This window comes from Siphateles boraxobius, unplaced genomic scaffold (genome assembly GCF_051911475.1).
Source record: "Siphateles boraxobius isolate OS27281-9 unplaced genomic scaffold, OSU_SipBor_1 7, whole genome shotgun sequence".
In the NCBI taxonomy this organism is placed as follows: Eukaryota; Metazoa; Chordata; class Actinopteri; order Cypriniformes; family Leuciscidae; genus Siphateles; species Siphateles boraxobius.
In genome coordinates this window covers 38,385,001-38,402,456 of record NW_027509197.1, presented here as the reverse complement: position 1 = coordinate 38,402,456, position 17,456 = coordinate 38,385,001, and the positions used below count along the sequence as shown (strand labels likewise).

General features: G+C 37.0%; 1 protein-coding gene across 5 annotated transcripts in view; it reads left to right on the top strand.

The window, feature by feature from the left end:
• tanc1b (tetratricopeptide repeat, ankyrin repeat and coiled-coil containing 1b) overlaps positions 1 to 17,456 on the top strand; it is a 533,291-nt gene that overhangs the window by 95,446 nt on the left and 420,389 nt on the right. For 4 of the 5 annotated variants that reach the window (XR_013197101.1, XR_013197102.1, XM_077215807.1 and 1 more), the window contains exons 5-6: positions 15,287 to 15,408; positions 17,422 to 17,456. The exon at positions 17,422 to 17,456 is cut by the window's right edge and continues 131 nt beyond it. Coding sequence is in view for 2 of the 5 variants with exons in the window: in XM_077215807.1 (XP_077071922.1) it covers positions 15,287 to 15,408; positions 17,422 to 17,456 (157 nt within the window). In the remaining 3 variants the exon portion in view is untranslated. Of the gene's footprint in view, positions 1 to 15,286; positions 15,551 to 17,421 lie in introns of those variants that run through there. The other variant, XM_077215808.1, reaches the window with a different exon arrangement.

Genomic DNA, 17,456 nt, shown 5'->3' with positions numbered 1-17,456 from the left:
CCAAAACAGTTTTGCAAAAGTTGGGTCAGGAAATGCTGCCAAGAACAAATCTAATGTAGTTGATGGTTTTTTGTGATGGTTTAACAAAAACATCGTTCACTAATGGAGTTATTCATTCATTTTTTTATTTTCAGTTTCATCCAGTTTTTCCAGAAATCCATTTTTTCATTTCTGATGAAAACAGCTGTCTGTGTTGATAAACTTAAAGATTGTTACACTGAATTATTTTCTTTCACTACCATACCAATTATTGGTTGACATGATCTTGCATTGCATTATTATACATTGTGCTCTGACAGATTTTTTCATTGTGCTCTTAATTGAGTAATAGGTGTATTTTGGGCGTAAAACACTCCCTAAAAAATTCTTTCCCCCCAATCTGCATGTTTTAGGGTCATGTTTCTAGGTTGTGAACTTCCTTCTGTAAAGCAGAGAGGTCCGCTTTCATTGTGTTCATTTAAGCTCTTGCAGTGTTTGTGTGTGTGTGAGTTCAGCTCTTAATGAGAGCTGCTTTTACACACACATTCTGTAGAGTCAGTCTCTGTAAACACTCCAGCAGATCTCACACACACCTGCTTCCTCCATATCGTCCTGTTCGGCTTTAATGGCCTGTAAAAATCTCTCATGATGGTGAGGATGTTGTTTTGTTTTTTGCCCTTCGGTCGTGACATATTTAAACAGCAAAGTTATTTCAGAGAGTCATTTTATGTATATCCAGGGTCTAACTGGAGATCTCTGTCTATGCAGAATATTTACCATGCATAAATGTTTCCAATAAGTTATTTTTTTTTTTTTTTTATTCCTGTGACACTGATATTACTTTGCTGTTTTTCATTATTTATGACCAACAGTGCAAGTTACTCTCTCACTGAAACTGCACTTGTGATAAAAAACGTGAAGGCACATTGTGTTTTTATTCCTTAACTTTATTTAGGTGACGTACTGTGTATTTCACAACATAGATTGTGAAGGAAAAAAGTTCTGCTGGTAAAAGGTCTGTCTGATCCTCTTGTTTGTTAAGGAAGGATGAACTGTAGTTCATGCAAGGCCACGTGTGTTTGATCGTTCACAAACACTCACAGGTTATCCTGACCTGCACTTGCGGTCTCGTCATGGTTTTCCGAAAGAAAGTTTGGGTCGCTTTGATTTCTTTGATCTGTGGGAGAAACTTAATTTCATCTCAATATTTGTGTCTCTTGTGTGTTCTGCTCTTGCGTCTGAAAAGCTTCTGAGGAGAGATTTCACTCTGAGAGGTAACCATCAAGAAAATCCAATGAAGGACATAAATGTTGTTTACAAAGTTGTGGTTGCCTCTCAATATCTCCAACTCAAACCTCTGAGGCTTCATGAGATGCTTTAAAACAACGCTTAGCATTGAAACTCCTGTCCCGCAGGTTGACTCTGTTCGTTTTCTTGAAAAATCTGACACTGGCCCTTAGATGATGTCATATTTAGGTAAGAACTTCAGACGTTAGTACATTAGACATTAGTTATGAATCTCTTAGGGGTTTAAAGCTTTTTGAAAATGGTTTTCTTGCTGAAATGTGAAAAAAGCAGTGCTGGAAATGAATGAAAAATTCTACAAGTTTAGTTCTCTAGTTCAAATGCTTATTCATGACTCATGACCAATAAAGAGGTGGCAGATCTGTTCTGATGGGTCACTGACAGCAGGGAAAAACAATGCCAAATTATATAATCATTTCTAGTTAGTTAGCAACATAATTAGACTCATCAACTTTTAAAAGGAGAAAACAGTGCAGTGATTAATCTCCTGCTAAGAGCATGAAACTATTGACATTCAAGAGATTAATAGAAACCAAAATTGTTTTTTTTTCCTGTTCAGTTTGTCATGTTCATCAATTTGCATATTGATGGGTGTGGGGAACAGGACGGCCGAGGGACGTGAGAGAACGGCGCGAGGCCGGTGGTGCGATTGCTAATGAGCAACTCCTGTGAAGCACACCGGTCTCGCATCTCTCATGGAGGAGCGGAAGCATAAAGGAGGAGCGACGACATTGATGATCGAGAGAGGAACAGGCCTGTATTTTAGTTGTGTTTTTGTATTTGTATTTTACTTTAGCCAGCAGTCGTCCGCGAGGGGCTGCTGGCAGTTATATTTATTTTCGGTAGCCAGCAGTCGTCCGCGAGGGGCTGCTGGCGGTATTTTGGTTTGTCTGTTTTATTTTAAATAAAGTATATTTTGATTGTTCGCCGGTTCCCGCCTCCTTCTTCCCTGAACATTGCTACAATGGGCCAGTGCAGTTTATGTTAATGTGTATATTATTTTATTTTATTCTTGTTTAGGACGTTTTGTTGACTTTCTCCACTTTCCTAAAGCAAGAGCTGTTGAGGCGATAGTTTGCTTTTACTCAGAGAGTGCTTTTACTCTCTGATATGTGAAATGACATAGAAATGGCACTGTTCTGAACATTTCTGCACAAACAGAGCTGTCGTTATTAATTAATAGTCATACCTGCCACCCACCACTTCCTTCACACAGCTTGTTAATTAAGCACAGAATGTTGTTGATTGGACTTGATTGGCTGTCATGGAGATCATGCGGGTGGTTGAGGCTCATAGAGACTAGTGTTGTCAAAAGTACCGACTACAGTGTTGTCTACAGTACCAAGTCGGTACTGAAATTTTAAAAATGTGATGCTTTGAGCGCTGTTCAGCGGAATCATAAACACCTGTGATTGGCCATTGGTTTCACGCGTTAATCGGATATGTCTGTGATTGGCTACAATGATCAACGCACATTGATCGTTTGTGTTTGAAAGTGTTTGAAAGCATAAGCGGGACCGATCCACTGACATATTTGATGAGCACGGTAGTACAATTGCCAATCAGAGGTGTTTACGATTCCGCTCGAAGCGTCACAATTTTTTTTTTATATATACAATTTTTACTCTTATAGGGACTAATACATAGATGCCAACTTCAGCTGGTCTTGATATATTAACAGCGCTACCATAACACAAGGAGACGTGTGTGAAAGTGAGTGGAGTGTGTTCGGTAAGCTGCTTTTGTGTAAAACACACATCATTTATTGTGTGGGTGCACGTTTGTGTGACACATTTATTTTATAGAACTTTATTTGGAGTTTGCATGTAAAAAATAATGGTTTTATATAAGAAGTGCATCAGTTTATTCACTTTCATGCATTTACAGACAGATCTTGAGCTTTCGGACACACAGGCATATTGTGGTAATCAGCAAAAGTTGTAAAGGCATTTATATATAATTTTCTATACTCTGTTAAATTTAGCTGTTGATGTTTGAGTTAAAAAGAGAGAGGTGTGTGTTAGAGAGTTGCATTTGGTTATTTATAGGTTAACGTGAGCTTTGCTCCTGTATATGAGAGGACGCTGGCGATATCCTCCGTTTGTCCTCCCTGTACTACATCTATAAGTCTGATGTGGATAAATTTGGTTCATGTTCGCCTGCGGGCCGGTGGACATGCGTGATGTCATTGCTGTGTCACATTCCCCAAGGCCACGACTGGTACCTGCTCACGCGTACACTTTCTCTGCACACAATATACTATTTTTAGCCCCGTCCTGAAACGTTCCAGGGTCCTGCGGAAGATAAAACATGTTTGGTTTGTTCATGACTCTCATGTTTTATGAGGTGCTCTGTATTATTAATGTTAAGCAATAGTCCCGTTTTATGAAGGTGTTTGTGTATTAATACGTCTGTTTGATGAAAGCTAGAGTTTTACAGCGGGTTCCCAAGAGCAAACAGAAAGTATTAAAGGATAAGTTCTCTCAAAAATGAGAGAATGCCATCATTTACTCACCCTAATGTTGTTCCAAACCTGATTTAATTTAATATGATAGTCTACGTTTATGACTTGCTTTGCCATTTTTGTAGCTTGACAACTTCCCAATTAACTTTTATGTAAAAGCTCCTTTTGTGTTTTTACAGAAGAAATTCAGATTGGAATGACATGAGGGTGAGTAAATGTAAGGATTTTCATTTATTATATCTTGAATGTGTTTCTGCTGTACTGCGGTGAAGGCGTTTCATACTGTACAGTGACGGCCAGGTGTGATCTTACCATGGCTCTTCAAAGTAAAGATGGCTTATGAGTGTCAGTTGTTTAGAATATGTTTCAGTGTGTAGTCTCAGTCTCAGAGACACACCCAGGACCACACACAGTCCATTTACAGACAGTCTGCACACAAAACTAGAAAGCAGTTGTGAAAATAGCAAGATCCAGGTAGATGCCGCAATTATTATTTTATTTTAACAAATTGTGTGAGATTCACCCAATATACAGGAGTTATCTTTATGTATTTATATGTTGTGCATTTATTTTAATAGGTTTTTTGTATTTCACCATTTTATTATGGTGGTTTTGTCTCTTTCAAATAAACTCACCACTCAATGGTAGGGGTGGCACAGTTCACAATACCCACAGTTCGGTTCGTATCACGGTTTTAGGGTCACGGTTTTCAGTTCTGTACGGTTCTTGTTGTTATTTTTTCTTTTAATCTTTAACACTCCAGAAATTTACTTCAGCATATGATATAGAGCTTAATTATCCACAATTTAGGATACAGTATTAAAAAAACTGTTATATCATGTAATCATGCACAAACTGAGTTTCACTTGACTTTAAGCACATTATTGGGACCATCTCTGAGGAAAGCTAGGTGAGATTTTGATACAGCAAGAGAGAAGACAATGATTACATTCTTTTTGTTTATTTGGCAAAAAAAGGAGAATGTGTATTGCAGTCTTTACAGGAACTTATGTTCCTTTTTAGCACACAAAGATTTAAATTAACTTGCATTTATCAAACTTCAGTGTAGCTCTTACAAAAATTGTATCTTTTAAAAGAACAGGAGTAATATTATACAGTGGCTTGAGTACTTTCATCAGCTGACGAAATCCTTCACACTCAATCATGCTGTATGGTTGCATATCTTTTGCTATAAACATCCCCAATGCTTTAGTTTTGGCTATTGCCCTGTCCGACTTATCACTGAGAGGTTGTTTAAATGCTGTGGACAGTTGAAGTTGTTTCCTAACTGTCTCTCTCCTGCGTACGCTGTCTACCGACACATTGGCGTGATGTCTTCTCAGATGAACTGACATGTTAGAAGTGTTGCCATTAGTATATTGAATGCATTTTGCACAATGCTTGCACACAGTCGCAGTTCTATCTAAAAAAATCTCCAGTAGATCAGAGGCCCCTTCTATATTTTTACTGGCCCTGAAAGAAAGCACTTTTCCATTAAACTGTATTTATTGTATACATTAGGATTAATTTTTCTTGTCCCCTCACAATGACAGTAAACTAATTACTACATTGAGTAATGAGTAACGTTACATAGGCCTATTTTCACTTCAAAATTGCGAAATTAGACAATTATATTAGTTTGCCTGATTATTTTTGTCATTCGTTTAACATTTATGACCTAAAAAAGCTGTCAATGAAAAAAAAAAAAAATTAAGAACAAAACAATGTTGAAATTGAAGGATATGGAAACAAATATAGGGAAAGTAATGTAGGCTATACAATAGGCTATATTATATGCAAAAAGGTGGTTAAAATCACATTACATTCTAAAATTGTAAAATTACAATCTAAAAACTTTGTTTTTAAAATGACTAAAAGCTAAACTAAAAATGAAAATAAAAACAAAAGCAAACACTAATTATTTTAGCCTGCATTTGATTACCCCATTATAATGGTCACTTTCATACAAATATACTTGTAGGTTTAAAATTCCACATATGGCACATTTATTGTCTCCAACAATAAATATTTTAGCCACATGTATATTTTAGTCAGAATTATTGCGCTGCGCATGCGCGCGCCGGCGCTCATTAACGGAAGCTTGAATTTTAGCGGAGAATCACTTGCAGAAGCTCGTCCTCTCCTGACAGTGAAATGGACATATTTGTTTGACTTTTTCTAACATTTACAGATGAAGAATATACCAGTGAAATGTATGTTAAGCACTGAGGAAAGCACCACATCTCAAACGCATTAAACAGCGCCAGTACTTATCTGTCAGTCAGCAACAGAGCATCTGTCAGGGCAAGCTGCTTTAAACTTGTTAACTATATCTTACCAGTTATTTTGAAGCGCTTACTACTAGCTTGTGTCATGTTTAGGACAATTGTACTATGTGCTTTCACTGCAGGAGCTCACTCTGTACTCCGCTATATTTTTCAGATGTGCTCGTATCAAAACCGACTGTGATTGGTCGCTTCACTTGTACTGTCTAAGTAGGTGGTTCTTGGCCAGCAGACTGCGATTGCATTGTGAACCAGACTTTGTTTATAGCCTATGTGATGTGTTTAATGAGTTTTATTGTACCTCCTGCTCACTCAAGAGATGAGAAACCGCTTTGTTGTCTTTTATTTGTGTGCGTTTTATTTAGTTCTGATGGCAGCTTATTTGATATTATGTTTCGTGTCAGTGCTTGAGAGAGTTGTATGTACTGAATGTTTCCTCTCTTGTTTCTCTACCACACCCAGCACTGCTCGGCCTGTCTCGCCATCAGCATCTGAGAGCGACTGAACGAGTCGTGTCACATGTGTGGAAATTAAACCAAGTCAGAGCTGCGGGTCTAATCAGTTTAGCCACTGTAGAAAGAGAGACAGAAAAGGATTGTCCAGTGATCATGATGTCTCGAAGATCCTGGCTACTCCATCATGGCAGAAAATGGCGATTGCTTAAGATGTAAATGTTTGCTGCATAAGTGTTTCTTATCCTGCTTCTTCTCCCATGATTACTAGCGTTTGTTCAGAGGCTTATATTCTGGAAGGGAGTCAATTCTCTGTAGAACTTCATTAATCCACATGAAACACCATTGATGTGTCCGAAATCACGTACTGTCTGAGTACATTTGAATTTGAACTTACTTCGCGACCGTTAAAAAAGTACGTTCTTTATAGTATGAATGCGTGTTGTATGAATGTAATCTACATCTACCATGTTGTCATTATCATGTGACCTACCAGCGTCAGTTACGTCGCTTCACTGCCATTCATAAATCTTCTCCCTTGGCCTCATGGGATAGTAAAGTTTCCATCGAATGCGCACTTCAGAATCTCACTGGAGGTAGTAGGTCATCCGGTGACTTTTCGCCTACTGTTTTTTGAATACTATGTATTTGGACATACCACTCTGCTGGCGTTCAGTTTTTTCGCATACTATATAGTAGGGAAGTATTCGAATATTGGACGCAACGTGCAAGACTGAAACCTTATTTATGCAACTGTATTTTATTGAGAATTTTTATGTTTTTGGCTTGTTTGAAGATGTTTGAAGACGAAATGTTAGTGACCTTAGTTTTAGTAAACTTTTTTGGTAACTTCACTATTATCTAGTTTGCTTAAAACGAAGCACTATTGTAAATATCACAATTTTAATGTTTTAATTTTTTTTAATTGACCTTTAAGTTTCCTAAAAGTGGTTTGTTCAGTCCGTCCACTTTAATGAATTAATACAAAACTCTGATTCTCGAATTAATTTGTATCATCATTGTTTATTTCTATATACAAATGAAAATTGTTCAATAAGATTGAAAAGGTTGAAAGGTTGAAAAACAACATTCCTTTATTATTTTAACTAGATTTTTTCTGTATTTTACATCTTACATTAATTATTTTGAATCTGCTCAACTGCAATGACTGTTTAAATGAAATTTTTGGGAAAAAAGTTAAAGCAATCTTAAATATCTAGATATTAGTCAAATAGAAACCGAGGTACAGTATATAGTCAAAAGGATGAAAAACATTAGCATATGATTTTTTAGCACATCTCCCAGTGCTAATTTTATGTCCTTCTCAGCAGAAATCGACTCTCAACCTGGACAACTGAAATTAATGACAGCATGAAGACCTCACGGCTAATTAAAGCACATGAATTCAACGTTAATTATTGATTCTGAATATGGCGGTATGTTGGGTGTGGGCCGCGGGCAGTGTAAAGGGCACCTGTTTAACAGCTTGTTGCATTGACTCTGGCATTCGCAGTAACAGATGTTTTGCCTGTACTGAACGAAGAGCATTTGTTTGGCTTTACTCCGGAAGACGAGAGCTCTGCTGAAATGTCCTCCGGCGCTGAGCTGTGTCGTAGCGGACGGGTTTTGGGGAGCATGTAAATGTGCCCCTGCTGCGCTCAAGCATGAATGAAAGCAGACGGTGAGAACACATCGAAACACATTTGAGAGGGATTTTGGCGTGTGCATTGTTTTATTAAATGTCAAGAGATGGCATCTGTGGAAGTGAGCATGCTCTTCAACTAGGGCTGGGTATTGACACATTTCATGATTCGATTCTATTTGATTCCGTGACTCTGGTGTTTAGAGTTGCACGATTAATCATTAAAAGTTTACGATCTTAATTCAGACACCCACACAATCTCATTCCTTAAAGCACAGCGATTTGGCCTGTGTATTAAACCTTTGAAAATACGATCACAGCGAACGTTCAAATCTCTGTTTTGACCCAGAGAGAGCATTTGTCATGTTTAGGTATGAAACAGCTTCACAAAGAGTCTTTTCAAACACACAGTATCATTATTTCTGTTACCATTAGTCACATTATTACAGAAGTACTGGGATAAAAGATTATAGTTCGGGTATAAACACTGATGTCTACGGTAGCGATCAAAATACAGTAAATCACCTTTTGAAATGAAAACTGTATTAATTATGCATCGTTACACCAGTAGCTGGAGACAGGTGACTGTTAGAAAATGTATTTGTCATTGAATCATTCATTATGATGAATCATTCATTATTCACTATGCCTGGTTTTAACTGTGGTTATCATGATCTAAATGCATGATACTGGATGACCAATGGTTAATTTTAATAAAATTCCAACAGTCAGAATATTACATTTTACCAAATAAAATTGAGGTCATTAATTTTTTTTTAACAGATGTTACTGATTTTTCTATTGAACATAAATTTAACATAGTAAATCTGCATCCTAACTCAAGCTAATACTACGGTCAACTCACTGTCAAATATGCGTTTCGAGACAAAACGTGTAATATTAATATTTCAGCCTGCACTGCAAACTGTGCTGAAGATACGTGCCATCAAAGTCAGGCAGGGTTTTTCCTGCATAGACAATTATGAGGCGGCCGCCTCCGTCAAATTTCGTGCCGCCTCCGCCTCTCGACAAAACTCGGACAGACAGTCACGTGCTCATATACACTTTTCCCACCGTGACAGTTCTGTCGCGATTCCCGCTTGTGTCCATTCTCTAACTGTGTAGTTTGCCGATAGTGCTGCACGGATCATAATCCGCGGGTCGAGTAATAAAAACATTCCATTCAATCGAGGGTGGATGACAGCTAAATTAGTGTAATAAAGACACGGAACTCCCATCATGGTACCTAATGTACGGACGTTAACAAAGTTGCCCTGTTGAGTCTCGCGCAGTTATTTATAACATTAATTATAGTTAAGAAACCTACACACGACCAGAGTGCTGTTTTCCTGAATGCCATCACGATTGAAACCGAGATATTAATTTCATAACAGTTCAATAAACAAATAGTTAAAATTAAGTTACTTACATTTTTAGACTGTTTTTGTTCTGTTTTAGCAGCGAAAATAGTTCCAAACAACAGAACCATATCGCGTCTCACAGCTACACTCATCCATGATTCATTACTGAATCATTCAGCGTTTTGAACTAATCGCTTGAGTCAAAGATTCAATTGCCCATTATTAAACCGCCTCATTCTGAATCAATCAGCCGTTTGAACGAATCGTTTACATTAATGACTCAATGACTCGCTCATTAAGACGGCCGCCTGCCGCCTCCTACTGGCGGTTTAGTTTCAAAGTATCATTCTTTTCAACATTCCTTGTATATTCAAAAAATATTCAAAATAATCTCATTTAATACAGTTATAATTTTTCAATGTAAATTATTTAATTTGATTGGTAACAGCCTAGTGTCTTATTATTTTATTTGAATGTATTGATAAAATGTAAGAATTTCTAAATGAAATTTAGAGCATACATTAAATAAAATTAGGGGGAAAATGCCCTTTATAAAGGTACAAAAAATTGTTCTGATAAGAGTGTTTTCAAAAATGAAACATTGACAATAAGTTTAAAGGGAGTAAAGCCTCTGTTTAGGCTATAAAGAAAATATAATTTTCCCAAAAGAAGAACTTTTAATTTAAATAAATGTTAATTATGTGATATGTTACCATATTATCATGCTTAATTGAATAATTCAATTCAATTCAATTCAATTCAAATTTATTTGTATAGCGCTTTTCACAATACACATTGTCTCAAAGCAGCTTTACAGAAATTGCATTTCGGAAATGTACATAGAAAAATACAGTTAGTTAATCATGTATTAATTTATGGCATAACATATCGCCGGCTTTGAGTCGTCTCTTCACAGGCGTCGAGTCGTCTCTTCACAGGCGTTGGGGCATCTGAAGTCTCCGTGAGAGGCTGGATACAAACTGGAGCTGACGAACGCTATTTACCTCGGGACTAGCGTCCCGAGATAACAGCAGAAAGGCAGATGGGAAATAATTAGCATAGCTGATGTTAATAATGTTAATGCATTCGAACTGATTCAGCAGTAGTATCAAAGGTTAAGCATTAAGTGAATGCTTGGTTAAAGAGATGCGTCTTTAATCTAGTTTTAAACTGGGACAGCGAGTCTGAGTCTCGTACAATATCAGGAAGGCTATTCCAGAGTTTAGGAGCTAAATGCGAGAACGCCCTCCCTCCTTTAGTGGACTTAGATATCCTAGGAATGACCAGAAGCCTCGAATTTAGTGATCTTAAAGAGCGCGATGGATTGTATGGCGATAGAAGGTCTGTTAAATACACAGGAGCTAAACCATTTAGGGCTTTATAGGTCAGTAGGAATACTTTGTAATTGATAGGTAACTTAATAGGTAACCAGTGTAGAGATGATAAAATAGGTGTTATATGATCATATTTTCTTGATCTAGTAAGAACTCTAGCAGCTGCATTTTGCACTAACTGTAGCTTGTTTATTGAGGATGCAGGACAACCAGCTAATAAAGCATTACAGTAATCTATTCTCGATGTCATGAATGCATGAACTAACTTTTCTGCATCAGAAACAGATAGCATGTTGCGTAGCTTAGCAATGTTTCTAAGGTGGAAAAAGGCTGTTCTTGTAATATATGATTGTAATGTGATGATCAGATGCACATATCTAAATCAAAGAATATGGATGGTTGGCGGGTGGATTATTATTTATTTTTAACAACAGATTCGAGTGACTCAAAGTGCACCAGATTAATGAATTTATCTTTAAAATGTACAGAATTTTCTCCCGGGGGGGCATGCCCCCGGACCCCCCTAGTGTTACAATTTTACCACCTCCGCCTCATTTTGAGCCAGGAAAAACCCTGTCAAGCAACACAAACCTGTTTCAAGATCTGAAACGATATCCCCCATTAGCACATGCAGACACTAAGAAATTACATTTTCTATTAATATGTTTATTTTGTTGAGGAAAAATGACAAATGCTTGAATGTTCTACCTCAGATTCGTGAAATGTTCTCCTGTTTGGCAAGTGTTTGTCATGATATGTTCTGACAATATACAGTAGTTTAAATCCACAATTAACGCTCTGGTTTCTACAACTTTCATCTGCCTTTAAACTTGAAAGAAATAAAGATTTGACATTTATCGTGATAATTATCGATATCGACTGATATAAAATAATTATCGTGATCTTTTTTTTTTTTTGGCCATATCACCCAGCCCAATGAGCGAGTCATTGAATCATTCATTCAAACATTCAAATGAATTCTTTTTTTATTAAAAAAACATAGACTGCAGAAAGTAACATTTTGTCTGAACCTCGATTAAATTGCATGTTATTTTGTTAAGCTTTCCTTTCAGAATCGTGGGAGAATGGTGATCTCTCTTTTAAACAGAGAATACGATTCTCAACTTATCCAGAAATTATGCATTTTTTGAAAATGCACAAATTAAATTTACTTTCACAAAATAAGATTTACAAATGCAAACCACAATCCATAAATACACAAGTATGTTTGCACATTCATGAATATGTGTATTTGAATGAATTGATTTCTGAACCTGCGTTTGCAAACCATGGATCACTGTGGATTTGTTGGTGCCTATTTGGAGACTTTCACCCAAATTCGTACTGAGCAATGTACATTTGTGAATCTTATTTTGTGGATTTTGAATGTGCATATTCAAATCGTATTTTGTGAATATAATTTAGATTATGGGTTTGTGAATTGCTGTTTGCAAATATATACACTTCTGTTTGCAAATATGAATTTTCAAAATATGATTCACAAATGCATAAGCAAAGAAAGACCCCATACTTGTGTGCTGAATGAGAGGTATGTGGAAACGCACTGAATCTACAGGAATTCTTGTTATTAATATGTGTGGCACTGAGATGAGAGAGATGAAAGGGTAATGAGAAAATGGAGATTAATAACAAACTCCCCTTTATCTGTTCATTCTCATGATAACATATTCATACTTGCCCTCTGCTTTCACCCCATACAGACTGCTAAAATAGTTTGTCATTATTTATGCACCCCGTGTTGTTTCAAACCTTTATGCTGTTATGTTTTTTATCTTTATGCAGCTCTAAGTCAAATGATAGAGTCATGTGAGGAACAGACTGAAATTTGAGTCATTGCTCATAAACTTTTTTTTAGGCACATAAACTAGATGCATTTGCATACTCCGGCGTAACTCTAATTCTCTTCTCTTTTATTCAGGCTTGTTTAGTCTTTTAATGGTTAATTTTCCCTTCCTTGAAAATTAAAAGTGTTCTTCCTTTTGTTTTGTCATTCAGTGTTTCTCACTGTTAAATATGTGTTCAGTCACACATACACACAGCTGCTGCATCCTAATGAGAGTGTGTTATTAACATCCAGTAGCAATGTGGACTGTATGAATTTTCGGAGTCATGTTGTTGGTCTCTCGTATAGGATTGTGAATCAAGATTCGATGCTTCTTATTCCGAAATGGTTCCATATAAAACAAATACAGTTTTTTTTTTACAGCAACTGTGTAAATTCTCAGCATTCTTATACTGATGTGAATTGTAACTGTTGTAACACATTTTTTGTGGTATGTGTGTATACATAGGCCTATATGAATCTTTAAAGATTTATTGATTTAAGAAAGATCTTCGGGCTTTGGGGGATTTGTAAGTTGATTTAAAAAAAGCTATTAATTAATTTAAGTTTCTAACTTAATAAAGAAAAATAAAGGTGACTTGACATTGTTTATTGCATCTTTTTGTTAAAGTGCTTTCTACAATACAGATTGTTTCAAAGCAACTTCAGTGATAAACGGAATTAACTAGGGCTGCACGATATTGGGAAAATATGCGATAGGCGATATTGTTGTTGAGTATTGCGATAGCGATATTTCTTGCGATATAACATTTCCCTAGAGAAGTGCTATTTTTATTAAAAAAAAATTTATTTTTATTATTTATATGTAATGATCATACTAAATAAACGGTTAGGCTAATAGATATTCTTCTGATCTTCAGTTTTTTCGGAAGGAGTTACACTTGCAACACTTTGATTAATAGCTGTCTGTGAGACTCTGTTATTGTTACTTGGCATTTCGTTAGCAGTTTTGGTAGATTTGGGCTTACACTTTTTGAAGTATTCATATAGCTCTCTGAGGTTGCGTTCCAGATGACTGTGGAGATTAGTTTCCCCTTTCCCCTGACAATTTTTTCGGCACGGCTCAGTGACACCGTCACCAATGTTCACATATCGCATTTTTTTGCGCGTGCAAATTCGTTATTTCAAATGCAGGCGTGCAGCAAGCGCGCTCAAAATGAAAGCACATTTTTCCAGGCCCGAGCTGATCATAGCTGTATAGGGTGGGTTTTTATTTCTCATCTCCATAAATATATAAATATATCTATAATATTTTTTCAGGCGTTTTAGACACAGGTTCATTTTCCTCGCTTGCCTCTACTTCCACCATTAGTTTTTATTTTCCACTCTCGTCTCACTAGGTTTCCCTTGGGCCCGATCTAGCCAATAGCATAATAGCACCTACTGGGGAGGCGGGTATAAAGATAGAAAGGCCCCATCTGATTGGTCGAATTTGGATAAACAACCTATGCATGGTGCAACACACAAATGCTTGGCACATAAAATAAATGTAATTTATCGAAACCTCTCTGTGATACGGATATCGCATATACTATTATCGCGATGATAATTTTTCGATATATTGTGCAGCCCTAGAATTAACAGAATCATTGATGCAAACTTCATCAAATGTGAGACAAATTCAAATTCATCTGTAAAGCAGCTCTAAAAAGACACGTGTCATAATTTAGCTCCATTCAGTTTAGTGTTGATTTAGATTAGTTCAATAACTGTAAATTTCAATTATGAAACAAGCTTAATTAAGCTATAGGCAACTCTACAGAAGATGAAATCTAATAGTGTTGTTATTCAGCTCAATTCAGTTCAAGTTTTTTTCTCATCTGTCAGTGCAGTCAAATTGATAATTTTACTGAATATGAAATGCATGTTTTTAATGTTTAAATGTCTATCTGGTGTTTATAATATGATTAAAGACAAACCATGTGCAAATTAATCAGTCAACACTATTTCTAAAGATTTATTGTGCAGTCTAGAGCTTCTTTGATTATATATTTTTGGAATTTTGTGAGATCGCAAAGATGAGTGACAAGTTGACACAAGGATTCATTCTCAAAACTGCACTGAATGACATAGCGATAACCATTAATAAACGTTTACTACTACAGTTAACTGAGTGAAAGTGGAGCAGGTTCGAGCTGGTGTGAGTGAGTCGAGGTGGGAACTAATTAGCATATTCATGGTTTCACGCATACTCAGTGAGGTAAGCGTGTAAAGTATTTTCATGGGGGGAAAAAGTTTAAATATGTAATTTTGATTATCAAAGATGAGTTATAAGGGATAAAATTAGTGACTGCTGGGGGACTTTAAGTGACTTTCAGTGGAAAATGTTGTGGAGCAAAATTGATTGTTTTTGCTTTAGAATAAGATGCATAATTTACAAAAATACCACGAACATGAATTAAAAAAACATAAATAGGAGTGAGTTTGAGGTTCACAATGATTTACATGAATCATGACATTCCTGGTCTGTTCCAGCAATTCTCTCTCTCTCTCTCTCTCTCTCTCTCTCTCTCTCTCTCTCTCTCTCTCTCTCTCTCTCTCTCTCTCTCTCTCTCTCTCTCTCTCTCTCTCTCTCACCCGTCTCTCTCTGTGTGTTTCAGAGCTGGCCGGTCCAGGCCCCTCCCCCGCCACTCAGGAGCTGATGACACGCCTGGGGTTCTTGCTGGGCGAAGGCATCCCGGGCTCCACGCGCATACCTATGGACGACAAGAATGAAAAAAAGGTATTTTCCACAGCTGTTGCCAGAGTGAGAGAGGGAGACAGTGAAAACTGCAAGGATTAAAGCTGCATGTTGCTGTCTGTCAGTGTGAGACAGACACAATGAAGAGCGTTTCAGAGCTGGAGTGTGTCTGTGCACGACCACAGTAAGTCATTCCCGTTTGCTCCGAGCTGCTGCATTGCTGATGAGAAACTTGAGGTCTGGTCCAGAAATAGTTTTGTTCTGTCAGGGTTTCGTTTACTCTTTGGATGATGAGATGATTAGGCTGAGGCGGTCTGAACGCCCTTTATGTATGAAAGGCTTTTGTTTAATAAATCATAATCGTTCGTCGCTCTGGGGATCGCATGCAGAAGGAAGCAACAATGTGTCTTTGAGAGTTGTTAATGATCTGGCTTGCGTTGTGTGTTCTTGGACGATGTTGTCCAGTGGGATTCGGTGAACGTAATTAATCCGTTTCATCAGGCTGCCTTTTGGAAGTTTGTTTTAAAGGAACTTTTATCTGGTTTTGTGACCTTGACTGACTCTCAGTGATGACTCACAGGGGCTGCTGGTGTTTGGTCTGGTTTAGGTTGTTGGTCTGTGAGAGAAGGACTTTATCTGTTTAATTCTGGCTGTTTAACAGTCAATGTGATGGTATTTCATTTTATTTTGTGTAGAACTATTATGTTATTAAAAAATATGTATTAAAAAAATCACTCTTCTACGATGTTTTCGACTGAAATTATTTTTGTGGGAAAACAATGCCAGGTGTAAAAATAAATAAATAATAGGGCTGTCAAGCGATTAAATTTTTAAATCACATTTATTACACAATGTGGAGATTAATTAAGCGAATTAATTGCATATTAATTGCACATCAAATTTGGCTAAAAAATTACCCCCAAAAGATAATTTATAGTCATTATTTTGTTAAATGAGAAAAGCGTCAAATAAACATTACAAAAAGTAGCTTTAAAAGAAATGTTATATTTGGTAGCGAGATTGTCGGTCTGCTTGGTGTGTTTTGATATATTATATATAAGAGTATTAATAATTCTCAACTTGCGCACACTGATTTGATTGGACTACATTCGAATACATCACATCCGTTCGGCCGGTCGCATACGGTCAATTCGCAGAAGTTCAGATATTTCAACGGATCCAAAGCTCAAATCGGATCCGAATTTGTAGCATATGCATATGATCTGAACTCCCTGCAGCTCCCGCACGACTCTCCATTGGAAATGAATGACTTCCGGTCCGACGGCTGTCGTTTGTCGTTTGGAGTGGAAAGGTAGCTTTAGGGACAGTCCCGAAATCTAAGCTGTTGTCTCAAATCCCGAATCCGGCCCTAATTGTTATTGTCAATAAAACATTTAAAACTGTCTGTGGAGGTTGAGTCGGCCCCCGCCGGCTGCTCATTGGCTGCAGCAACTTTTTGTTAGGTGCAAATTTAGATACGCATTGATAAGCTAATTTTCATTCATTCATTTTGTTGACCGGATCCCCAACACGCTGCTTTTTTGTGGCAGACTAAAGACTATTGACAGACTGTTAATCTTTGAATAAAAATATGTTTGGTTCAGGTTTGAAACTCATTATCTTTTATTATAGGCTATGTAGTCTAATATCATAGTAGACCTACCCCCCACCCCCCGCTCCCGAATTTCAGCCAATCTCATCTGGTCACCCTACTCATGGTTGAATGTTATCTCAGTAATTTTCTTGAATTTGAATGTGGATGTAATAGGTCAGGTGCAAAGGCCTTTGGATGAGGTTATGGAGGCATGTCAAGGTTTTTGTCTTATTAGCTGTTTATTTCTTCTGGTGGGTTTTATTTGGATGAAGATAAACATCAGACTCTGGTTTTGATTTAGATGTGTGCTGTTGTACATTAACATTTGCATTCACTGTGGGCATGTTAATCTTATCTCTTCTACCCTTCCATATAACAGAAAATAAAGATAGCAGTGTTTGCATCATTAAACTGCAGAAGCAGCGTGCATTAACATCAGCATATCTCTGTTCCCTCTGCAGTGTCCAGTAAATCAGGGAATCAGCCCATGCTCGAC